This window comes from Giraffa tippelskirchi, chromosome 4 (genome assembly GCF_054371585.1).
Source record: "Giraffa tippelskirchi isolate mGirTip1 chromosome 4, T2T-mGirTip1v1.2.pri, whole genome shotgun sequence".
NCBI lineage: Eukaryota > Metazoa > Chordata > Mammalia > Artiodactyla > Giraffidae > Giraffa > Giraffa tippelskirchi.
In genome coordinates, this window is record NC_137278.1 from 18,993,314 (window position 1) to 19,017,501 (window position 24,188).

General features: G+C 52.0%; 1 protein-coding gene across 11 annotated transcripts in view; it reads left to right on the forward strand.

The window, feature by feature from the left end:
• Positions 1-23,528, forward strand: part of HPCAL1 (hippocalcin like 1) — a 115,103-nt gene extending 91,575 nt beyond the window's left edge. For all 11 annotated transcript variants that reach the window (XM_081596485.1, XM_081596487.1, XM_081596484.1 and 8 more), the window contains 3 exons: positions 16,809-17,204; positions 20,262-20,367; positions 22,648-23,528. In XM_081596485.1, the coding sequence (XP_081452611.1) occupies positions 16,827-17,204; positions 20,262-20,367; positions 22,648-22,745 (582 nt within the window). In that variant the 5' untranslated portion in view covers positions 16,809-16,826 and the 3' untranslated portion in view covers positions 22,746-23,528. The remainder of the gene's footprint in view (positions 1-16,808; positions 17,205-20,261; positions 20,368-22,647) is intronic.
• Positions 23,529-24,188: the final 660 nt, after the last annotated feature.

The following is a 24,188-nucleotide window of genomic DNA, read 5'->3' on the forward strand; positions in this document are numbered from 1 at the left end:
GTGAACCATGAACTTCCAGATGTTCAAGCTGGTTTTAGAAAAGGCAGAGGAACCAGAGATCAAATTGCCAACATCCGCTGGATCATTGAAAAAGTAAGAGAGTTCCACAAAAACATCTATTTCTGCTTTATTGACTATGCCAAAGCCTTTGACTGTGTGGATCACAATAAACTGTGGAAAATTCTGAAAGAGATGGGAATACCAGACCACCTGACCCGTCTCTTGAGAAACCTGTGTGCAGGTCAGGAAGCAACAGTTAGAACTGGACATGGAACAACAGACTGGTTCCAAATAGGAAAAGGAGTAGGTCAAGGCTATATACTGTCACCCTGCTTATTTAACTTATATGCAGAGTACATTATGAGAAATGCTGGACTGGATGAAGCACAAGCTGGAATCAAGATTGCAGGGAGAAATAGCAATAGCCTCAGATATGCAGATGACACTACCCTTATGGCAGAAAGTGAAGAAGAACTAAAGAGCCTCTTGATGAAAGTGAAAGAGGAGAGTAAAAAAGTTGGCTTAAAGCTCAATGTTCAGAAAACTAAGATCATGGCATCTGGTCCCATCACTTCATGGGAAATAGATGGGGAAACAGTGGAAACAATGTCAGACTTTATTTTTGGGGGCTCCAAAATCACTGCTGATGGTGATTGCAGCCATGAAATTAAAAGACGCTTACTCCTTAGAAGGAAGGTTATGACCAACCTAGATAGCATATTTAAAAGCAGAGACATTACTTTGCCAACAAAGGTCCATCTAGTCAAGGCTATGGTTTTTCCAGTGGTCATGTGTGGATGTGAGAGTTGGACAGTGAAGAAAGCTGAGCGCCGCAGAATTGATGCTTTTGAACTGTGGTGTTGGAGAAGACTCTTGAGAGTCCCTTGGACTGCAAGGAGATCCAACCAGTCCATCCTAAAGGAGATCAGTCCTGGGTGTTCATTGGAAGGACTGATGTTGAAGCTGAAACTCCAATACTTTGGCCACCTCATGCGAAGAGTTGACTCATTGGAAAAGACCCAAATACTGGGAAGGATTGGGGGCAGGAGGAGAAGGGGACGACAGAGGATGAGATGGCTGGATGGCATCACTGACTTGATGGACATGAGTTTGGGTAAACTCCGAGAGTTGGTGATGGACAGGGAGGCCTGGCGTGCTGCAATTCATGCGGTGGCAAAGAATCGGACATGACTGAGCGACTGAACTGAATTCAACTGAACTGAACTTTCATGCTGAGGGCTTCCCAGGTGGCGCTAGCGGTAGAGAACCTGCCTGCTAATGCGGGAGATGTGAGAGATGCGAGTTCGATCCCTGGGTCGGGAAGAGCCCCTGGAGGAGAGTGTGGCCACCCACTCCAGTATTCTGGCCTGGAGAATCCCATGGACAGAGGAGCCTGGGGGGCTGCAGTCCCTGGGGTCGCAAAGAGTCAGACATGACTAAAGTGACTTAGTACGTGTGCACTGTTGTGCTGATCCCGGGGGGCTTTGACGGGAGCCCAACTTGCCCCGGCAGTGTGAGCCAGGGGTCTGTGCTGTTGCAGGGCTGGGTTCTCCTGTCCTCTTCCCTCATTTTCTTCTTGAAGAACAGGAGTTGGAATTTCACTGCCCCGGCCCCCCTGCTGGATGTATTGAGCCCCCAGGATCCCAGCCCCTCTGCCCACCCTGGTGTGTGCTGAGCATGCAAGGTAGAGGGTCTGCTGGAAAGTGTGGACCTGCCTCTGAGCCTGGCTCTGTCTGATACTGTGGTTAAGCTCATCAAGCACTTCGCACATTTCTTTTATCATAAAAGGTGCAATAGAACTTCCGTATATTTGTCTGATGCTTCACATTTGTCAAAGCCCTTTCACGGCCTTCATTTCCCTGGATCCTCACCACCACGCTGTGAAATCAACAGGCTGAGACCGTTCTTCCCATTTACCGCCAAGGAAACTGAGGTCCAGGGAAGCTAAGAGACAGCCAAGACCAGAAGGCTAGAGAGGGGCTCCTGGGAGGAGACTCAGGCTGGCCATTTACGGCCCAGTGGGGAGGTAGGTCCCTTCTGTACACAGTCCCCATCCCGACTCAGCTCCCTGAAACTGCCCTTGGTCCCATTTAACAGAGGAGCAAACAGAGGCTTCATCTGGAGCCTTGAGACAGGGGACTGCCTGATTCCAGGACCCAGTCCAGCGTGTTCCCTGAGAGCTGCCAGTCATCAAGGCTGCGGGGTGTGGGCCCGCTGGCTGGAACGCTCACTTCCTCTCCCGTGGGGAGACTTGCGGGAGGACTGCAGCTCACATCCGGCTTGGAGCACTGGAGTGGAATTGCAGACTCACTCTGCCACCGGCCTGGAGGTCCCACACAGGCTTGGTTTACATGAATCACTGCACAGCCAGCCAGGCCCAGGCAGCCAGGAGGAATTTACTCCAATGTGCGGGTGCTGGTGGCCCAAACCTCCGTGTGTAATAAGCCATCTGGGATGAGGGCCCCCCCACTGCCACAAACTCTGTCCCCCAGGGCTGACCGAAGAGGGAGCAGATCTATCAAGGGGCTGGTGTGCGGCTTCTGAAGTCTCAGACCGGCTCCTGCCTCCAGCCAGCGGTGTCCAGTCTGCTGTGGCCTCCTAGGTTTCCTTCAGAAGAGCGTTAGCTTGCGGCCGGCTCCGGGTCCCCGAGAAGGAGATGCCCTGTGATTCATACGTTTGTTTGTTTCAACCTCAGAGCTTTTGTTGTTGGATCGAACAGGGGCAGAGCCCTGAGTCCCGGGCTAGATTCATTCTGAGCATTTTCAGGGGGCATGAGCATTTGCTGGGTAGGGTGGGGGGCATTACCAGCACCCCCTTCCAGGCCCCCTCCTGTTGCTCTCTGTGACCCCCTCCTCTACCATCCTCATAGCGTTCCTGGCACTCTGCAGTCAGGCTCACCACTCCCATCCGGGTCTCAGTGGCGTGGGGTGGGTTATCTCCTGGCCCCCTCGCCCTGGCAAACCTCATTCCCTTTGTCCGCCCACCCGGAGCACTCCTGGTCCCTTATAAGCAAGCTCACACAACACCTTACCCTGTCGTGGGTGTGCTGGAGGGCCCAGGGGGCACCCAGGGAGAGTCCCTGCATCTCATTCATCCGGGCGTTTCCATGCCCGGCTCAGAAGGGGCCTCAGGAACGCTTGTGGGCCAAAGGGAACAGATTTCCTCCACACACCAGCCTGGCGTTTGGGGATGTGCCCCCCTAAGCCTCACAGTTGCCTTCAAACGGGGCTTCAGCTGGGGCAGAGGAAGCCCTGGGCTCTGGGGACTCCAGACGTTGACCCCCACCAGGCTCGCTGAGGCCTGCCCCTCACCAGGCTGCTGGCCATGCTCCTGGCCCAGCCTCCAGCTCCCTCTGCAGACACATGGGCCTCACCTCTGGCCAGACGTGTAGGGGGGACAACGGCTTTAAGGAAAATCACAGGGTCTTGGTTTTGGTCCTGCCTTGAGCCCTCTTCCTGTGCATCAGCGATTCCGTGGAGGGAGGCTCACCCTCCGGGCCATTTCCTCTTCCTCTCCCTGTCGTGTTCTTCCCGCAGAGGCTCATTTGTGTCTGATCCACCAACCTGCCTTCCTTCTCTGGGGAAGCAGCTCAAAGCACTCATTCCCTGAAGATTCAAGTAGCTATGACCTTGGCTCCAGGGTGAGGCTGCACCACTAAAGTGAGGGATCCCAGGCAGAGGATGTGTGTTCACGGGGGAGGGAGGAGATGGCACCAGCCTGGTGAGTGGACTTCGAGTCTGACTCCTCCAGGCTCCCTCTTCTGCTGCAGCTGGTCCTGTGCTGGTAGATGGAACTTTCCAGAACACCACGTCTGAATTCCAGAATGTCCCTTCTTGGAGCTTGAAGTCATCCATATCCCTGATGTTGTTGTGTCTGACTCTTTGCGACCCTGTGGTCTATAGCACGCCAGGCTCCTCTGTCCATGGGATTCTCTAGGCAAGAACACTGCCGTGGGTTGCCATGCCCTCCTCCAGAGGATCTTCCCAACGCAGGGATCGAACCTGAGTCTCTTATGTCTCCTGCATTGGCAGGCAGGTTCTTTACCAGTAGTACCTCCTGGGAAGCCCACGTACAGAGTTACAAACTGTTAGAGCAACAGGGTCCTAGAGGAAACCCATTCACTTGTTCATCTGTTCATTCATTTGGGCACTGTGCTAAGCCCTTGGTCACACAAGCATTATTTCAGATATTTTTACTGAGCCCTGGTTGTGTGCTCTGTTCTGGGCACTGTGGGGATGTAGCAGTGAACAAAAGCAGGGAGTCAACCATATATAAGTACGGTACCAAGTAGTGGGAATGGCCATGGAAAGGGGCCAGGGTGAGGGCAGATGCTACTCGAGATGGTCTCCCTGGAGGAGGTTCCCCCAGGAAGACTTAAGCAAAGACGTGAACACTGAGGGAGTGTGCCTTGCAGACACTGACGGGAAGGAAGGGCAGCCCGGGTGGTGGTGGTGGCTGTTGTTCAGTTGCTCAATCATGTCTGACTCTTTGTGACCCCATGGACTTGGCTTCCCTGTCCTTGGGGAACCGCAGAATCAAAGACCTTGGGGCTAGCACATCCTAGCACGTTCTCCTACTGGCATAAGTGAGGTATATACTCTTTCCTCAAGGGACTCTTTCCTTCTAATGAGGGAAAAACATAAGTAAATGATGTGCTAAAAGTTGAGGTCAGAAGAGAAATAGGTTTAAAACTGCTACTGGAATACAAAAGGAAGAACAACTGTAGCAGGGTTGGAAAATGCATCCATGAGTAGGTGGCATTTGAGTTGGGCTTTGGTGGATGAATAGGAGTTTGCTGGGTGGCTGAGGCGAGCAGCCACATGGATGAACGGGTGACTTCAGAGGCACAAAGTGTTCAGGGGAAGCTACACAGCTCCTCTTCCTGTTGAGTGAGCGGTTCTTCAAGGGAAAGAACATCCTCTTGGGGAGTCTTCTTTCCTTTTCTCCACCTCTTCTTTCCCCCAGCCTCACAGAGGGCACGTCAGCTTCAGGAAAGTGGAAGGGGAGAGTGGGTCAGATAGGGAGGAGATTTCTCTGCCTTGCTTGGCCAGCCTGCCTCTTTCCTTCCTTCTTTCCTCTCTCTTTTTTCCCTCCCCCTTCCCTCCTTTTATATATTTTTTAAAATATTTATTATTCATTTATTTGGCTGCGCTGGGTCCTAGTTGCAGCGTACAGGATCTTCCATCTTTGTTGCAGCATGTAGGATTTAGTTCCCTGACCAGGGATCAAACCTGGGCCCTCTGCATTGGGAGCATGAAGTTTTAGCCACGGGACCACCAGGGAAGTCCCTCTTTTATATATTTTTTAAAGCTTTGGGAGGTCTTGGGATTTTAAGCTACTGGGGCGGGTCCAGGAGTCAGGAGGACTCTCAGTTGCATTTTTCAACCAAGATCACTGCCTGGAGCCCAACCAGCTGGTGAAGCTCTGATGCAATAGGCTTTTAGGAAGCCTCCGGAAACGGGCTCCCCAAGGCCTGTGGTCTGAATTTAGATTTAAGTGCACCCAGGAACTGCCAGCTTCAGAGGTGTTTACTGACCTCCTTGTCCCCTAGCTCTCACCTGGGCTTCGTGTTCTCCCTCAGAAGAGGAGGAGGAATGCCCTGTCTCTTCAGCCCCTCCTTCCATCCTTACCCGTAGCCGGGACTAGACCTAAGTCTTCATTGCAGCTGGTCTCAGGCAAAATTCTTGAAGCTGCTGAAAATAGGAACTCGTAGGGCTCACCTGCAATTATGACATGCAAAACACCATTATCTTTCACTCATGGGCACCAAGGAGTGAAATAAACACAGGCCACCTCTCCTAGCTGGGTTGCAGTTAGCAGTGGGCCTGCAGTCGAGGTGCTAATGAACTTGGTGGCCCCCTAAACCATGCCCCAAGGATGTACCCAGTGCTGAGCAGTCACTAGAAATAAAACACAAGCCACCTACACATATAACTTTATCTTTTCTGGTAGCCACCTTTAAAAAGTTAGATTAATGTTACCAGCATAATTAACTTAACCCACTGTATCTCAAGTGGTATCATTTATCATTTCACTTGTAATTAGGAGAGAAAAACTATTAATGAAATATTTTTTCCCATATTAAGTTGTCAAAATCCAGTGTGAATTTTACTCCTAGAGCACGTATATGAATTCAGACCGGGCACATTTTAAGTGCTCAATAACCCCATGTGACTAGTGGTTCCTGTATTGGACAAATCACAGCTTACAGGTGGAAAAACTGAAGCGCCGGCCAAGTGAAGGGGGCGTGGCAGGGGCGGGGTCAGGAGGCTGGGAGGCGGGGTCTCCTGGGGAGCCTGCCCGGCTGCACCCTCTAGCGTCCATCCAACCTCGCTGCAGCCAGAGCCGCCTGTGCACCGGGTCCTGGCAGCTGACACAGGCCTTGGAACAGGACTGGCCCCTTCTCAGAGCAGCCGCACTAGAAGCCAAGGCAGCAGGAGGCTTGCTTCCCACCTGCTTACTTGGAGGAAAAAGGACGCAAATGCTATCAGCCTCTTTTCTCTCTAGGACAGGGGCTAAGCTCAGGAGGAGTGTTTGTCCGTGAGTCACCAGGAGAAAGACCCAGGGCTGGTGCTGCAAGAGAAACAACACAGACTGCCTGTTTTCTTCTGCCCCTTTCCGCACCCCTGTGTCCTGTTCTGCCCCCAGACAGAACAAGCCAGTCTCAGCTGGGCCCTCCCGTCCCTTGAAGTGCAAATTCACGGCCTTGCCCCTCCAGCCTCCTCCCCAGTTTTGGCCTTTTAGGAGGAGTTGGTTCCTCCCACCTCTCCCATCATCTTCCCTCCAGGTGTTTCTGAGTCGGCTTGGCCTAGCCAGCTTTGGAGATCTGGCTTGATGAAAGCGTTTTGGAGCAATGGGATGAAATGTCTACCCACGCCGGCAGCCGGCGTTGAGCTGTGATTAATGGGACATTCAAGCCCTCAGTTCCAAGAGACTCACTGGTTGGCGGATAGAGCTACGCCATTAAAAAAAAAAAGGCTTTAATTTGCAGGCAATGCCGACTTTGGGTTAAATATTTTCATAGGGCTCCCCAGCTACGTGTTTACTTTTTTTTTCCCGTGCCAGTTTAGCACATTAAGAACAATAACAGAGTAACTGAGAACCAGAGAGATGGCTCTTAGGGCTGCACCAACTCCCTCCCCCACTTTTCCATTACTGTGAATAAAATGTCATCTTCGAGGCTCTTAGAAGACTGTTGCTTGTCTGATCCGAGCCCTGCTTGGTCATGACGCTCTTGAAGCCCAGTAAGAGCTTGAATCAATTGCCCTCCCCCAGCACATCTGTTCTGCACCCCATCTTTCACTGGAGATGAAAGTTAAGATTTTCTGGTAAATGAAGCCTGGGGTGTTTGCCTGACAATAGGGCCAGGGGGCCACTTCTTCTGGGAAGTGGGAGTGTTGGCTTTGTTGTTGCAGAAAGCCTTGCTTTTTGTCAGCCATCTTTCCCAGCCAAGCGATTGTCAATAAGTTGGTTCGTTGGCTTAATTAGTAACGGAGGGGTCGCTGGGGTACAGCATTCCACTGTCTCCGTTCCCTTGAGGCCACCTGCTTCAGGCCGAGAGCCTCCAGGAGAGAGAACTAGAATGAGGTTCTTCTTAAATATTTCATCTGAGCCTTTGGGCAGCACACACAGGCCCGTGCAAGGGGTGACTGAGAGTGCTGTGTGTTAGTCACTTAGTGGTGTCTGACTCTTTGGGACCCCATAGATTGTAGCCCACCAGGCTCCTCTGTCCATGGAATTCTCCAGGCCAAGAGTACTGGAGTGGGTAGCCATTCCCTTCTCCAGGGGATCTTCCTGACCCAGGGACTGAACCTGGGTCTCCTGCATTGCAGGCAGATTCTTTATCATTTGAGCCACCATTAAAGCCCAACTGGGAGGGCTGGTGGAGCTTTATTTGACATTCATGGGCCCCTTCATGGGAGCAGAAGCTTTTATGGCAGTTCAGTTCAGTCCAGTCGCTCAGTTGTGTCCAACTCTTTGCGACCCCATGGGCTGCAGCACGCCAGGCCTCCCTGTCCATCACCAACTCCCGGGGTTAACTCAAACTCATGTCCATTGAGTCGATGATGCCATCCAACCATCTCATCCTCTGTCCCCTTCTCCTCCTACCTTCAATCTTTCCCAGCATCATGGTCATTTCAAATGAGTCAGTTCTTCACATCAGGTGGCCAAAGGATTGGAATTTCAGCTTCAGCATCAGTCCTTCCAATGAATATTCAGGACTGATTTCCTCCAGAATGGACTGGTTGGATCTCCTTGCAATCAAAGGGACTCTCAAGAGTCTTCTCCAACACCACAGTTCAAAAGCATCAATTCTTCAGTGCTCAACTTTCTTTATAGTCCAACTCACATCCATACATGACCACTGGAAAAACCATAGCCTTGACTAGACGGACCTTTGTTGGCAAAGTAATGTCTCTGCTTTTTAATATGCTGTCTAGGTTGGTCATAACTTTTCTTCCAAGGAACAAGCATCTTTTTTAATTTCATGGCTGCAATCACCATCTGCAGTGATTTTGAAGCCCAAAGAAAATAAAGTCTCTCACTGTTTCCATTATTTCCCCATCTATTTGCCATGAAGTGATGGGACCAGATGCCATGATCTTAGTTTTCTGAATGTTGAGTTTTAAGCCAACTTTTTCACTCTCCTCTTTCACTTTCATCAGGAGGCTCTTTAGTTCCTCTTCACTTTCTGCCATAAGGGTGGTGTCATCTGCACATCTGAGATTATTGATATTTCTCCCAGCAATCTTGATTCCAGTTTGTGCTTCATCCAGCCCAGCGTTTCTCATGATGTACTCTGCATATAAGTTAAATAAGCAGGGTGACAATATACAGCCTTGACGTACTCCTTTCCTGATTTGGAACCAGTCTGTTGTTCTATGTCCAGTTCTAATTGTTGCTTCCTGACCTGCATACAGATTTCTCAAGAGACAGGTCAGGTGGTCTGGTATTCCCATCTCTTTCAGAATCTTCCACAGTTTGTTGTGATCCACACAGTCAAAGGCTTTGGCATAGTCAATGAAGCAGAAATAGATGTTTTTCTGGAACTCTCTTGCCTTTTCGATGATCCAGCGGATGTTGGCAATTTAAACTCTGGTTCCTCTGCCTTTTCTAAATCCAGCTTGAACATCTGGAAGTTCACGGTTCACGTATTGCTGAAGCCTGGCTTGGAGAATTTTGAGCATTACTTTACTAGCATGTGAGATGAGTGCAATTGTGCAGTAGTTTGAGCATTCTTTGGCATTGCCTTTCTTTGAGGTTGGAATGAAACCTGACCTTTTCCAGTCCTGTGGCCACTGCTGAGATTTCCAGATTTGCTGGCATATTGAGGGCAGCACTATCACAGCATCATCTTTGAGGATTTGAAATAGCTCAACCGGAATTCCATCTCCTCCACTAGCTTTGTTCGTAGTGATGCTTCCTAAGGCCCACTGGACTTCGCATTCCAGGATGTCTGGCTCTAGGTGAGTGATCACACCATCGTGATTATCTGGGTTGTGAAGATCTTTTTTGTACAGTTCTTCTGTGTATTCTTGCCACCTCTTCTTAAATTTCTGCTTCTGTTAGGTCCATAACATTTCTGTCCTTTATTGAGCCCATCTTTGCATGAAATGTTCCCTTGGTATCTCTAATTTTCTTGAAGAGACCTCTAGTCTTTCCCATCCTATTGTTTTCCTCTATTTCTTTGCACTTATCACTGAGGAAGGCTTTCTTATCTCTTCTTGCTATTCTTTGGAACTCTGCGTTAAAATAGGTATATTTTTTTCTGTTCCTTTCCTTTTCTCCTTTGCCTTTTGCTTCTCTTCTTTTCATAGCTATTTGTAAGGCCTCCTCACACAACCATTTTGCCTTTTCACATTTCTTTTTCTTGGGGATGGTCTTGATCCCTGCCTCCTGTACAATGTCATGAACCTCCGCCCATAGTTCTTCAGCCATTCTATCAGATCTAACCCCTTGAATCTATTTGTCACTTCCACTGTATAATCATAAGGGATTTGATTTAGGTCATACCTGAATGGTCTAGTGGTTTTCCCTACTCTCTTCAATTTAAGTCTGAATTTGGCAATAAGGAGTTCATGATCTGAGCCATAGTCAGCTCCCGGTCTTGTTTTTGCTGACTGTATAGAGCTTCTCCATCTTTGGCTGCAAAAAATATTATCAGTCCAATTTTGGTGTTGACCATCTGGTGGTGTCCATGTGTAGAGTCTTCTCTTGTGTTGTTGGAAGAGAGTGTTTGCTATGACCAGTGGGTTCTCTTGGCAAAACTCTATTAGCCTTTGCCCTGCTTCATTCTGTACTCCAAGGCCAAATCTGCCTGTTACTCCAGGTATTTCTTGACTTCCTACTTTTGCATTCTAGTCCCCTATAATGAAAAGGACATCTTTTTTGGGTGTTAGTTCTAAAAGGTCTTGTAGGTCTTCATAGAACCATTCACCTTCAGCTTCTTTGGCATTAGTGGTTGGGGCATAGACTTGAATTACTGTGATCTTGAATGGTTTGCCTTGGAAATGAACAGATATCATTCTGTCATTTTTGAAATTGCATCCAAGTACTGCATTTTGGACTCTTGTTGACTATGATGGCTACTCCATTTCTTCTAAGGGATTCTTGCCCACAGTAGTAGATATATTGGTCATCTGAGTTAAATTCACCCATTCCAGTCCATTTTAGTTCACTGATTCCTAAAATGTCGATATTCCCTCTTGCCATCTCCTGTTTGACCACTTCCAACTTGCCTTGATTCATGGACCTAACATTCCAGGTTCCTATGCAATATTGCTCTTTACAGCATCGGACTTTACTTCCATCACCAGTCACATTGACAACTAGGTGTTGTTTTTGCTTTGGCTCCATCTCTTCATTCTTTCTGAAGTTATTTCTCCACTGATCTCCAGTAGCATATTGGTCACCTACCGATCTGGAGAGTTCATTGTTCAGTATCCTATGGCAAAAGTTCATGCTACTGACTTTTAAAGGGTTAACGCTCTAAGTCAGCCCTTTAATTCAGCTGACTGAGTGTGGTCAAGAAATCAAAGCAGAGGCCGGGGGTGGGGCCCTACTTCACAGCCATGAGGTCTCCCTAAAGGAGACTGGAAACTCAGTGATGGATTCCTGCCACACTGTCCTAAAAAATGTGGTCGCCTATCAGCCCTGACTTTGACAGCCGCAGATTACTCACTCAACCTTCAAGACAATGACAGGAAAACATGTTTTTCCACCCACGGTTTCTTGATAGTTTTCCCCCCGAAGTAAAATTTATCTTTTTTGTTTCCTAAACACATCCCTCAAATTCTCCCCACCTTGCTTTTCTTTTCTGTACAGCTGGGAGTGTCAGGTCTGCCCTGCCCACCTCCCAGGGTTCAAGGTCGATTGTTGAGCTTGATGTGGTCAAGCTAAAGACGGATTCCTGGTCACATCCTGGTCACATCCCAGCTCCAGCAGCCATGGGACCCAGGGAAAGTTACTTACTGCCCCCAGGCCTCGGTTTCACCACTGATAAAATGGTCTGCACAGCCCCTGGCCCGGCTTGAGTGCTTGAAGAACTGTGGCTGCAGTTAGAATGACTGTGGTGGGGTTTTTGATGCTGCAGTGGACCAGTGTGAGTGCGTCTCCTGCCTCCCATGTGCTCCGGCCTTCAGGAACCCTGTTCAAAGGCAGGATCCATGCCTGATATGCCCATCTCAGAGTCCTGCCATCCCGTGAGCCCCAGAACCCTCAGGAAGGACCCCCTGCATTGCTTCCCCCGGAGGGGCCGGGACATATCCAGGCTCTGCTGGAATGCCAGCTTTGCCAGAAACCGCTTCCCTGGTGTCTTAGACAGTAAAGAATCTGCCTGCAGTGCGGTAAGCCTGGGTTCAATCCCTGGGTCAGGAAGATCCCCTGAAGAAGGAAATGGCAACCGTCTCCAGTATTCTTGCCTGGAGAATTCCATGAACAGAGGAGCCTGGTGGGCTACAGTCCATGGGGTCACAAAGTGTCAGACACGACTGAGTGATTAACACACTTACTTACCTCCAGAGTTAGCAGGTGTGTGTACACAACCAGGACCACCACCAGCACAGCAGGAAGACCCACCCCCCCACACTGATGCCCTCTTGGTGCCAGGCTCAGGGAGGGAAGAGGACTCTGAAGCCTCACATGTCTGCCTGCAGGGACACATGAGAAGGGCTGGGAAAGCTGAAGCTTCCCCAGGCAGACCTCGGAGCCCCCAGCCGTCACCTCCTAGCCCCTGACCGTCACCTCCTAGCAGCTGTGTTGACCCTCCATGTCCCATTCCTGATATGGCCCCTTCCTCTCCATAAACATTTGTTACATCAGGCGGAGGAGGAGTTAGCAGTTTGGCATCCTGTGGATCTTAAAGAATACAGATCACCGACACATTCTGAGGCCATCTGATGCCGTGGCTCTGAGCGGCGGTTTGGTTTTCACTGAGGGGAATGGATTCTGAAGGGACCGATCCTGGGAATTCGATGGCCGCCCAGTGTTTAGGGCTCGGTGCCTTCACTGCCAGGGCCCAGGGTTCGATCCAGGCTCAGGGAACTAAGATCCAGCTGGTTGTGCCGTGCAGCCAAAAAAAAAAAGATATGAAAGGACTGACCCTGAGCTCCCAGAGCCCAGAGCTTCCCAGAAGGTGGCTCGTTTCCATGATGAAAAGAGAAGGAATGCTTTAGGGAAAGGATGTGGGTTGACTATCAAAGGCGGCCAAGAAGGCCATGTTCGTGCCCAGGTTGTCATCCCACCCTCCCCAGGACCGTCCTCCCCCAGCTGCCCCCAGGAAGTTGTGAGACAGGACCAGACGATCGGGTCCGAGGGCTGGCTTCACCTCCAGAGCCTCCTGGTCAGCTTCCTCCCTGGTGAAGCGGGATGGATGCAGGCGAGGTGTCTGATTAAAAACAAAAGTGTCCCACGTCCATGGACCTTCTTGAGGTTGTCCCCAATGCCGGCAGGTCGGGAGTTAAGCCTTTGGAAACCGCACGGCCCCCAGCACGGGGTTCTGCCCCACGGACACTGATGTCACGTGTTATCAGCTCAATTCCCTGGGCAGCTGTCTTAGCACTGTACACTGGACAGCTTCAAAAACAGAAATTTATTCTCTCACAGTTCCGGGAGGCTGAATGTCTGAGATCAGATGTCAGCAGGTCTGGTTCCTTCTGATGCCTCTCTCGTTGGCCCATTGACAGCCATCTTCTCCCTGTGTCCTCACGTGGCTTTTCCTCTGGGTCTGTTCAAGCTCCTCTATTCAAGGGCACCGGTCAGATTGGTTTTTAAATTCTTTTGGCCGCACCACACCATATGGGAACTTAGTTCCCCAACCAGGGATCAAACTCTTGCCCCCTTCTTGCAGGGGAAGTGTAGAGTCCTCACCATTGCCAGGGAATTCCCATGGCCTCATTTATCTTAATGATCTCTCTGAGGGTTCTGTCTCCAAATACAGCCACATCCTGAGGTCCAGGAATTAGGAGGTCAGCGTGTGAATTTGTGGGGAGCAGTTCAGTCCGTGACAGCTGGCCCTCCTCCGCCGGCCTCTCTGGACACGTGGACGGATGCTGCTGGCAGAACGGCCTCGGGTCTCAGCGGAAGGAGTGAAGAGCGAGGGTGGGTGGGTGCGGTGAGACCCTCCACATCGCAGCCCCCTCTGCACATGGATGGCTGCCTTGGAAGCCAAAGGTGGGAGGCAGAAGGAGAGACATCTGAGACAAACCACTCCTCTCCCTCCCTGCAGACGCTGGCTAGGAGAATTACAACTGAGAGGAGCATGGCAAATACAAAGCCTTGAGAACAGCTAAACTGAGCAAAGGATCACAGATCAGCCTTTTAGTGCAGGAAATATGGAGGTGGACATGTGCAATCTGCAGGGCGTCTTAGGTTGAGTCTGGGAGCCCAGGGGTGGGAGTAGGGTTGCGGGGGGTGGAAGGCGCTGGGGGCCATTGGAAACTGACAACCAAGTTACACAGTGACTTGCTGGTTTCCACTTACGAGGATCAACCAATAGGTAAAGCGGAACGGAAAGTGGAGAGGGTAAACCCTGACCCTGTGAAAGTCATGTTCCCATGCAGGACAGAAGCGGATGTGGAAGGGGGAGGGGAGGAGAGGGAGATTAAAAGGGGGATTAATAACTTAATCTCCCAGAGAATCAAGAGATCCCTGTCATGTTGCTGGATTCTTATGTGTTTATTTTTTTGAATAAAACTACACAGAGTTCCACATTTGAAGTTACAAAAAGATTTACGGTAAAAACTCGCCATGTGACCTTTGTCTATCAGCCATCTCTCTTTCTGTGTCCAATGTTATCATTTCCCAAGAGGTCATTCTGAATATGAACAACACCCATAGATTTTCTCTTTTTTTCACAAACAGTAGCAAACTCTGTATGCTGTTCTGCAACTTTTCTTTTCACTCAAAATACATCTTGAAGGTTATTTTGCATTGGTCACAATGACAGATGCCTGGGTTGTTCATTATTACAGACAATAGTGCAGGCAGTGGTCTGTGTGCTGTGCTACCTCGCTTTAGTCATGTCTGACTCTTTGAGACCCCGTGGACTATGGCTCACCAGGCTCTTCTGTCCATGGGACTCTCCAGGCAAGAATACTGGAGTGGGTTGCCATGCCCTCCTCCAGATCTTCCCGACCCAGGGATCAAGCCGGAGTCTCCTGTGTCTTCTGAACTGCAAGTGGACTCTTTACCTTTGAGCCACTGGGGAAGCCTGGAAGTGGTTGTGCTGTACACAAGCTATTTGCACGGGTGGGAGCATCTCTAGATGTGTTTCTATAAGTGAGGTTGCTGTGTCCATGGCAACATGTTTGTAGTTTTGAAAGATATTCCCAAAGCCCCCCCACACACACCTGGTGGTTAGAGAAGGAATTTTTCTATAATTTAAATTTCTGTAAATTTAAATGTATGTAAACTTAAAGTCGTAAAGTAAAAACAGTGACATGTATAAAATTAATAAAACCTGGGAGAAGACTGAAGAAAGAGGAATTGCTAGGGAAAATATGTGAACTGCATTGACTATCTTTCCTAATGGGGATTCGGTACATAATGTTTAGGATTCATAAATGTTAAGAAGCAGTTCAAGGGAATTCACTGGCGGTCCAGTGGTTAAGACTCTGCTCCCAGTTCAGGGGGCTCAGGTTCAGTCCCCTAGTTGGGTACTAAATACCCCATGCTGCACAGTGTGGCCAAAAAAAATTTTTTTAAGATGAAAAGTGAAAGTGAAGACGCTCAGTCGTGTCCGACTCTTTGCGACCCCATTGACTGTAGCCTACCAGGCTTCTCCATCCATGGGATTTTCCAGGCAAGAATCCTGGAGTGGGTTGCCATTTCCTTCTCCAGGAGATCTTCCTGTCCCAGGGAACCCAGGTCTCCTGCATTGTAGGCAGACGCTTTTTTTTTTTTTTTTAACATCTTATCATCTTTTTTTTTTTTAGCATTTTTAAGATGATAAGATGTTAAAAAAAAAAAAGCAGTTCAAGGTGGTTACCTCTGGGGCAAGGGGTGGAAAACCCTTTGTGTGTTTTTTATAATTGTATTTATGTTTGGCTATTTGGGTCTTCATTGCTGCTCCAGCTTCTCTCTAGTTGCAGGATCTACTCTCTAGGTGTGGTGCTCGGGCTTCTCTTGTTGTGGGCTCTAGAGCACACAGGCTGCAGTAGCTGGGGTAGGTGGACTCAGTAGTCACAGCTCCTGGCTTTAGAGCACAAGCTCAGTAGTTGTGGCGCACGGGCTTAGTTGCTCTGTGGCATGAGCGATCTTCCCTGACCAGGGATCGAACTTGTGTCTCCTGCATTGGCAGGGGGATTCTTTACCGCTGAGCCACCAGGGAAGCCAGAAAACCCTTTGTTTTCATTTTCTATTCTGTTTGCTTCAAAAGGGCTTCCTTGGTGGCTCAGTGGTAAAGAGTCCACCTGCAATGCAGGAGACATAGGAGATGTGGATTCGATCCTGGAGTTGGAAAGCTCCCCTGGAGGAGGATATGGCAACCCACTCGCGTATTCTTGCCTGGAGAATCCCGTGGACAGAGGAGCCTGGCAGGCTACAGTCCATGGGGTCACAGAGAGTCGGACACGACTGAAGTGATGTAGAATGCATGCAGGGTCAGTCTTCTGTGCAGGCATTAGGGGAAAACTCCATGGAGAGCACGCGTTTGCATGCCTGCAATTGCCTGGGACTTTACTATGCATACTGGAGACATCCTCTTGGTACTAATTCCAGATCCACACCCCCCACAACCCCGTGCTCCCAACCACAGGGTTTCTCAGAGGCCAAAACAAGAAGGGATTCCTTAAAAGTTTCTGGATGCCTGTTCTAAGGATAAAATCAGAATGTGGTGCCTGAAAGAGGAAAGAAATGCTCAGAACACAGGGTGTGGACTGCAGTCAGGGTGACATTTTTGCTGGGAGCTGATGAGGGTGATGAGAAGAAGGGTTTCAGCCTCCGGTCTTGTACAAACCCTGCTGGGGACTCGATAAGAGCCTCATTCCCATTGATTTTATGTGGCCGTTTTCTCCATGTTTCCAATTCTGGGGGTCAGGATAGGCCTTGCAGTGCGAGGCGGCCGGTCCTGACTCCACTGGAGCACCCAGCCTTCATCATGGTACACAGACTAAGGGTCCCCCTCCCTGCAGGGGGTCCTACACACGCTGGGGACAGCTCATCACCGTGATGGCCGGAGTCAAGCCTCTCCAGCCACTGGTGGGGGACACTCGGGGGACAGTCCTCCGTCCCGCTGGGCGGCCGTAGGTAGTGGGGAGCCCTCCCCTGTACCCCCTCACCCCATCTCCAGCCCGGCCTCTGTCTTGCAGGTGTCCCCGCCGGCAGCCATGGGCAAGCAAAACAGCAAGCTGCGACCCGAAGTGCTGCAGGACCTGCGGGAGAACACGGAGTTCACGGACCACGAGCTGCAGGAGTGGTACAAGGGCTTCCTCAAGGACTGCCCCACCGGCCACTTGACCGTGGACGAGTTCAAGAAGATCTACGCCAACTTCTTCCCCTACGGCGACGCCTCCAAGTTCGCCGAGCACGTCTTCCGCACCTTCGACACCAACGGCGACGGCACCATCGACTTCAGGGAGTTCATCATCGCGCTGAGCGTGACCTCGCGGGGCAAGCTGGAGCAGAAGCTCAAGTGGGCCTTCAGCATGTACGACCTCGACGGCAACGGCTACATCAGCCGCAGCGAGATGCTGGAGATCGTGCAGGTGCGCCGGGGGCGGGGCTGGTGCCGGGGGTGGGGCCTCGGCAGACCCCGCCCACTCTGGACTCCTCGGCTGGCCTCTGGTCCTTTGGGGCTACGTGGCTGCCTGCCCCTCTTTCCTGCCCTTTGGAAAATGAGTAGCTGTCACTTGACCAGTGGGTGCTTGCAGATAGTGATGAGAAGAGCCATTGTTGGGCTTCTCAGGTGGCGGCAGTGGCGGTTTAGTCGCTAAGTCGTGTCCGACTCTTGCGACCCCATGGACTGTGTAGCCTGCAGGCTCCTCTGTCCATAGGATTCTCGAGGCAAAAATATTGGAGTGAGTTGTCATTTCCTTCTCCCGGGGGGATCTTCCCAACCCAGGAATTAAACCCGGGTCTCCTGTATTGCAATGGCACCCCACTCCAGTACTCTTGCCTGGAAAATCCCATGGACAGAGGAGCCTGGTAGGCTACAGTCCATTGGGTCGCTAAGAGTCTGACACGACTGAGCAACTTCACTTCCACTTTTCCCTTTCATGCACTGGAGAAGGAAATGGCAACCCACTCCAGTATTCTTGCCTGGAGAATCCCAGGGATGGCAGAGCCTGGTGGGCTGCCGTCTATGGGGTCGCACAGAGTCGGACACGACTGAAGTGACTTAGCAGCAGCAGCAGCTCCTGTATTGCAGGCAGATTCTTTACCGACTGAGCTATAGTGGAGCTAGTGGTAAAGAACCCACCTGCCAATGCAGGAGAAGGACCATTGTTTACCGATCATTGGCGGTACAAAAGCCCTGGCCTACACGCAGGTGATGAGCTGTGGTCTTGCCAGCTCTAAGGGGAGGGGTGTCATTCTCTGCATTTCACAAACTCTGAGACTAGGTATGGTTGGGGGAGGGGGGTGCAGGGGTGTGATTTCTTGAGAGTCACCAGTTATTGTTCAGTCACTCAGTCGTGGCCAACTCTTTGCGACCCCATGGATGGCAGCATGCTAGGCTTCCCTGTCCTTCACTATCTCTCAAGAGTTTGTTCAAACTTGTCCATTGAGTCAGTGATACCATCTTGTCCTCTGTCATCCCCTTCACTTCCTGCCCTCAATCTTTCCCAGCATCAGGGTCTTTTCCAATGAGCTGGCTCTTCGAATCAGGTGGCCAAAGTAACAGAGCTGAGAATTATAATGGAGAGGACCCTTGACACTTGCGAAAGGCACCTGCCAAGACCTTCTCATATCCCCCTATTTAAGAATGCAACAGACAGCTTGTCACGTCCTCAGGAACACGCAATTGTAAAGCCAGACTGAAACATTAGTGGTGACGGAATAAACTCTGGCCCAGGAAGCACCACTTCAGAAAGCTCTTCTCTCCTATCGACTCTGGCGGGGGAAGCTGTTTTCCAGCAAGAAACCAAGTTTTATTCACTTCCCTGGGTTCCTGGGTGTGTGGTAGAGAGCCACAGAGTCTCCGCTCCCTGGGTCCCCACCACCCGCATCCCCACTCTTGGAGCCTGGGGACTCAGTTCTAGAATTCCTCAGAGGAGGTGTTCTCTAGTCCACACGGTGGGAACTTCTGGACTAAACCGCAGGCAGAGGATATAAAACTCAGGAACTCCTTGATCAGCAGCAAGTAGCCTGACCCGTTTCCCAAATAGGTGGTTTGCATGCCATGAGAATAAACCAGCACAGGTTCAGGGGAAACCATCCTTCAGCCGTTGATCCTGGCTCTTAGTAACAAGCAGTAGTGGAAAGAAGAGATCTGCTTCTGGGGAATGTCCTGACCCACCTGCTGGCCCTTACCCTCCTCTGTCACTGGCCAAGCAGACTGGCCGGGCCAAAGCTTACAGACTTGGCAGAGCCGTGAGAGCCATGAGGGGTGCCTTCCTGTCCAGATGGGATCTGGCTGCTAGGCCCCCAGACCAAGTTCCCAAACCCTAAGCACCTTCCCCCCACGTCGGCAGATGCTAAGCAGGACGCCCAACTGCAACACCTTCATCAAAACGGACTGGGCTCCAAGTGCATCACAGCCCAGCAGAGACGGGGAGGGTCTTGGCTCTGCCTCCTCTCCACTTGGATGAGTGCCTGGAGCTGTCCTGGGAGGGGGGCCTGTCCCAGGAGGCCCTGAAAGACACACTTGCTGTGCAGTGAGGCCTGGTCACCCCTGCCTGCAGGTGGAGAGGGACCAAGGAGTGCAGAGTATAATAGATACGAGAAGCCTCACTTGGGGTCATTCTTTTTGGTTTGGTTTTGTAAACCTACTTCTTAAGACATTACAGCTTCCAGGTTTCTGCTGTTCTTGGTCTGTTGTTTGAGGAATGAGAGTATCAGTCAAGCCATTTCTGCAGAGAATCCCCCAATGTCACAGCCCCCTCCCGCTCTCATGTTACTCTGATGAGCTGCTGGTCACCAGCTTCATCATGGCCCTCTGGACACGGACACACACACACAATGATGCACATACACACACGCACACACCACTGTGCCTGGACTCTTGGATGGAGATGGGCTGTGTGGTGCTGAGCCCCTGGACAGCAGTGTCCTGAAGAGAAAGTTCTCGGTCCTGCTGGAGAGACCCATGGGCCCCGGGCCTGTCCTTTCTGGGACTGGTGATATGGTTTCCCCGTGAGTTTCAGCGGCTGTCTTTTTTTGCTTCTCACTGAGGTACAGCAATCCCGTTGTCAAATATTTGTGGCTAAGTGTGCCGCGTGATGCACTGTGCAGACATATGTCCATGTCACTGCCAGTGAGTTAGGGAGCGTCCCCAGCCCCCCCAGAAGGCCTGAGAGCTGTCCCACCTCCCGCCCCCAGACAGCCCCAGTCTTGCCACTGTCACAGTGAGTCATTTCACGTGTTCTTGAACCTCACATAAATGAGGCTGGCTTCCTTTTGCTCACGTGCTGTCTGCAATATGCATGCATGCTATTGGGAAAAGCCCTGGAACATTCCAGCTGGGGAGGGTCCTGAAGCTGGTGAGCAGCCCGGCCTCTCCTCCTGCCATGGGTGAGGGTGGGGGGGGCAGATCAGGCCTGTGCTCCATCCCCCCTGGAGCACCCGGAACCTCTAAGCACACGCATCTGTGTGCCCCTTTGCAGGCGATATATAAAATGGTGTCCTCCGTGATGAAGATGCCGGAGGACGAGTCCACGCCGGAGAAACGCACAGACAAGATCTTCAGGCAGATGGACACCAACAATGACGGTAGGACCTCCACATGTCTGTGCCACACTGGTGGGAGCAGAGAAGCGTTTGGGGCCCTTCCCCACAGTTTCTGGGAGCTTGCCCAGCCCACCCCTGGCCAGTGCAGCCATGCTGAGAGCTGGGCTTCAGAGTCCAGGAGCACCTGGGCCAGTGTCCTGCCCCCTGAGTGGTAGTCTCTTTGCTTCTAGAATGGGGAGACTGTGGGCCCGTGGGCATGTTCCAGGGGAGAAGAGGCAGATGTGCCCATGGCACCTGGGCCCCCGAGGGGTTGGGATCCGGTGTCCTGGGTGGTAGATGGCTGGATGGACCCCACCATCCCTCCTCCAGGCCCCAGTGGCCCCGGCGACTCTGTTGGGAGGTGCTGGCCTGCAGCAGCTGTGCCAGCCTCGCTGGGACCACACCACAGCAGAAGTGGTGGGTTCCGGGGGGCGGGGGGCGGTCGGCAGCTGTGGGGGCCTGGCAGGGAGGACGTGCCCTGTGTTTCCTTCTCTGCCTTGGCCGTGAGCTTCTTCAGGGTCCACGCCAGGGAGGGTAACCATGAAACAGGATGGATCCGCACGAACTGCAGCGCCAGAGCCATATTGGATTTGCTTTTGAAGGATAAAGAAATGCAGCATTTAGAAAAGAAAAAGAGAAAATACCCGCTGCACTGTGCTTGGGGGTTGAAAATAAGCTAATGCACAGGAAAGCCCCCCACCACCCCACCCCCTGGCCAAACCTTAAAGTGCAGTTTGCAGATGAAGGCAAAGGACTGAGCCAGCTAGGGAAGGGTGCGGTGGGGCTGCCGGCACATCAACCCATGGAGACAGTTTTCAAAACACGATCAATGTAAGACAAGACGGCCTTGCGCCTGGCGTGGCCTTTGGGCAGATTCAAAACATGTCTTCCACCCTCCAGGGTAGCAAGGCACAGGCTTTGGGTTCAATAGACCTGTTCCATCAGTCTTGGCTTTTCCGAACCTTGGTTTACTCTTCTGTGAAATGGGGATAATAATTCAGTCTCTTGTGGTTGTGAGGATCCAGAGGATCCGCTCTGACCTCTCAGCTCTGTGCATCTTCCTAGGCTGTCCGTGAACCAGGGCCCGCACTTCTCCTGTGAGCCCTGTGATCAGCCCTGAAGCTTGGGGAGGGGGCGGGAGAGGCGATGTTGGAGGAGAGAAGAGTGAAGCAGGGGTGTGCAGAGTTTGGCCCTCGTCCTTCTCTGGAGTCTGCCCCACACCCTTCCCACCTTCCTGGCCCCCCCCTCGGAAAGCACAGGTAGTCTCTGAGGCCCTGTGTCCTGAGTCTGGCGGAGCATCAGGAGCACCCCGATGGCTGCAGGACAGACTGTACTCGGGGGCCCCCAGCCCCTTGCCAGCCCCACTTTCTGCCCAGAGGAGAGGCCAGTGCTTTCATTAGCTCCTTGCCCTGAGTAAGTGAGTGTTAATTACTCAGTCATGCCTGACTCTTTGCAACCTCCATGGACTACAGCGCACCAGGTTCCTCTGTCCATGAGATTTTCCAGGCAAGGATACTGGAGTGGGCTGCCATTTCCTTCTCCAGGGGATCTTCCTGACCCAGGGATCGAACCTGGGTCTCCAGTACTGCAGGCAGATTCTTTACCAGCTGAGCCACAAGAGAAGCCCCTTGCCCTGAGTGGTCGGGGTAAAGTCCCTGTTAACTGTATGAACAATCAAAAAGCCCAGTAGCCTTCTGCATCATCCCAGGAGCCTCCTTTTCTGCTAGGGGGATGACTGCTCCCCTTCCCAATCCATCCCTTAGTCTGGGGTGGTTTAGTCTCCTGTTGGGGATGCTCTGGGGGAGTTCACGCCTTTGAGACAGGCGTGGCTGTGATCCCCACACACAGATGAAGACCCTGGGACGTGGAGAGGTGGATTGCTTGCCTGTGGAGGCAGAGCTAAGCACCCGCCAGTGTGCTGGGCCTGGCCCCAAGCTGCTGTGTTGGGGTCACTGGCTCTATTTGGTTTTACAGCTGCAGAGGCAAGACGGAGGTTCCCCAAGGCACAGGTTGCCAGAATGCAGGGTCTGCTTCAAACCTAGGTCCCTCCCGTATCTGTATGTATCCTGGGAGAAGCATCACCAGTGATCAGTGAAAGCCAAACGGGTTTTTCCAGAAATGCCCTCGAAGCGCATGGAGCCTGGACAGCGTCCAGCTCCAGGAGGGCTTGAGACTTGGACCCTAGGAGGCTTCCCCGACCCAGGAGCTGTCGGCATGTTCTCCCTAGGGTGGCAAACAGCAAGCACTGGCTAACTCCTGTTTCTCCTGTCCTCCTCCCCGCAGGCAAGCTGTCCCTGGAAGAATTCATTAAAGGCGCCAAGAGCGACCCGTCCATCGTCCGGTTGTTGCAGTGTGACCCCAGCAGTGCGAGTCAGTTCTAAGGGGTTGGCGTCTGGACAGTGCAGAGAAACACAGGCTTGTCTTGCCATTTAAGCTTTGCTTGCAAAAGTGGATGCCTCCTCAATCATCCCTGCTCTCCCGGGGTGGCCAAGCAACACGTTGCTGCACCTGCCTGCCTGGCGGCTGCGCCCGCCTCCTCACCTGGCCTCCTCCTGCCCCCTCGCCCCGCCCCGGTCCCTCCAGGGCGATGTGTTTACACGCAGGGCTTGAGGTGTCCTCACTTCCGGGGCACCTCCCTGCCCACAGGGAGCCCCGAGGACACGCCAAGGATACCGGTGGGACTTTCTGAGATCGCGCCAAGGCCAGCCGATTGATCCGTGATGGCAGGTGACTGTGGGAAAGATGGGGACAAGAACAGAGGGAGAGGAGACGGGCAAGCCCTCCCTGTGCATGGCTCCACCCAGCTCGTTCGTTTCCTCCGACCAAAACTGCTTGCACGTATATATGCCGTGGTCTCCTTTCTTTTAATATATAAATTATATCTATGGTGAAGTGAAATGTAACGTGTAGGTTCCATATTTAATGCCTCGATTGCCTTTGAAGCGTGGTTCTCTCGTGGCCTGTGATCCCCCCCACCCTGGCCCCACCGAGCCTGGTTATTTTGTGGTATTTATGCCCTCAATCTGCCCTTCTCCAAAGGACATGCATGCATGCCCAGAGCCGTGGAGACCCTCCCATCCGTGTCATGAACGCAGGTGTCTCTGTGAAGTTTGTCCTCCCTGTTGATTGGTCTGGCATTTCCTGTATTAAAATGATCAAATAAATGGGAGTTGTCCGAGTCTTGTGTTGGCCCTCGAGAGGCCCCGTTCAGCTGCCGTGACCTGAGTGCTCTCCGGACAGGTGGCCTCCGTGGGTCCAGCTGCTCATTATAAACTGGGCCACTCCTGTGTCCCTGCTGCCGTCACTGTGTCTATAAATCCCGTGCAACCTCTCCTTCGATCTCTGCCTAATGCCAAGAAATACGTGGAAATAAAACATGACTGTTCTTGGCGGGTTTGATGGCCAGGCTTCCTCCTCCCTCCCTGCCTCCCCCCAGCTTCCCTGCCCCCCACCCCTAGCCCAGCCCCTTGGTTTAGTCAGCAAGGTCGTGAGACTGCACATCCCCAGTGATGACAGGGCGGAGACCCGAGGCATCCACACCGGCCGGGAGGGCGGGCAGACCTGGTTTCTCAGGCTGTGGCCATCAAGATGCTTCTGGCCTCAGAAACAGCAGAAGGGGCCTTAACTGTGGGGAGGTGGGCACCACGTGCCCGCAAGTCCCATGCCTTGTCGGCCTGGCTGATGCCACATCTGGGGGGCATCACTGAGGATGTCTTAGTTCCTTCCACTGCCCCACTGCCTCGCCCCTGGCCTCTGAGGCAGCTTCTGTCCACACCTTTGAATCCTTGGGGTCCCTGCAAGGTAAGTGCGGCTGACACGGGAGC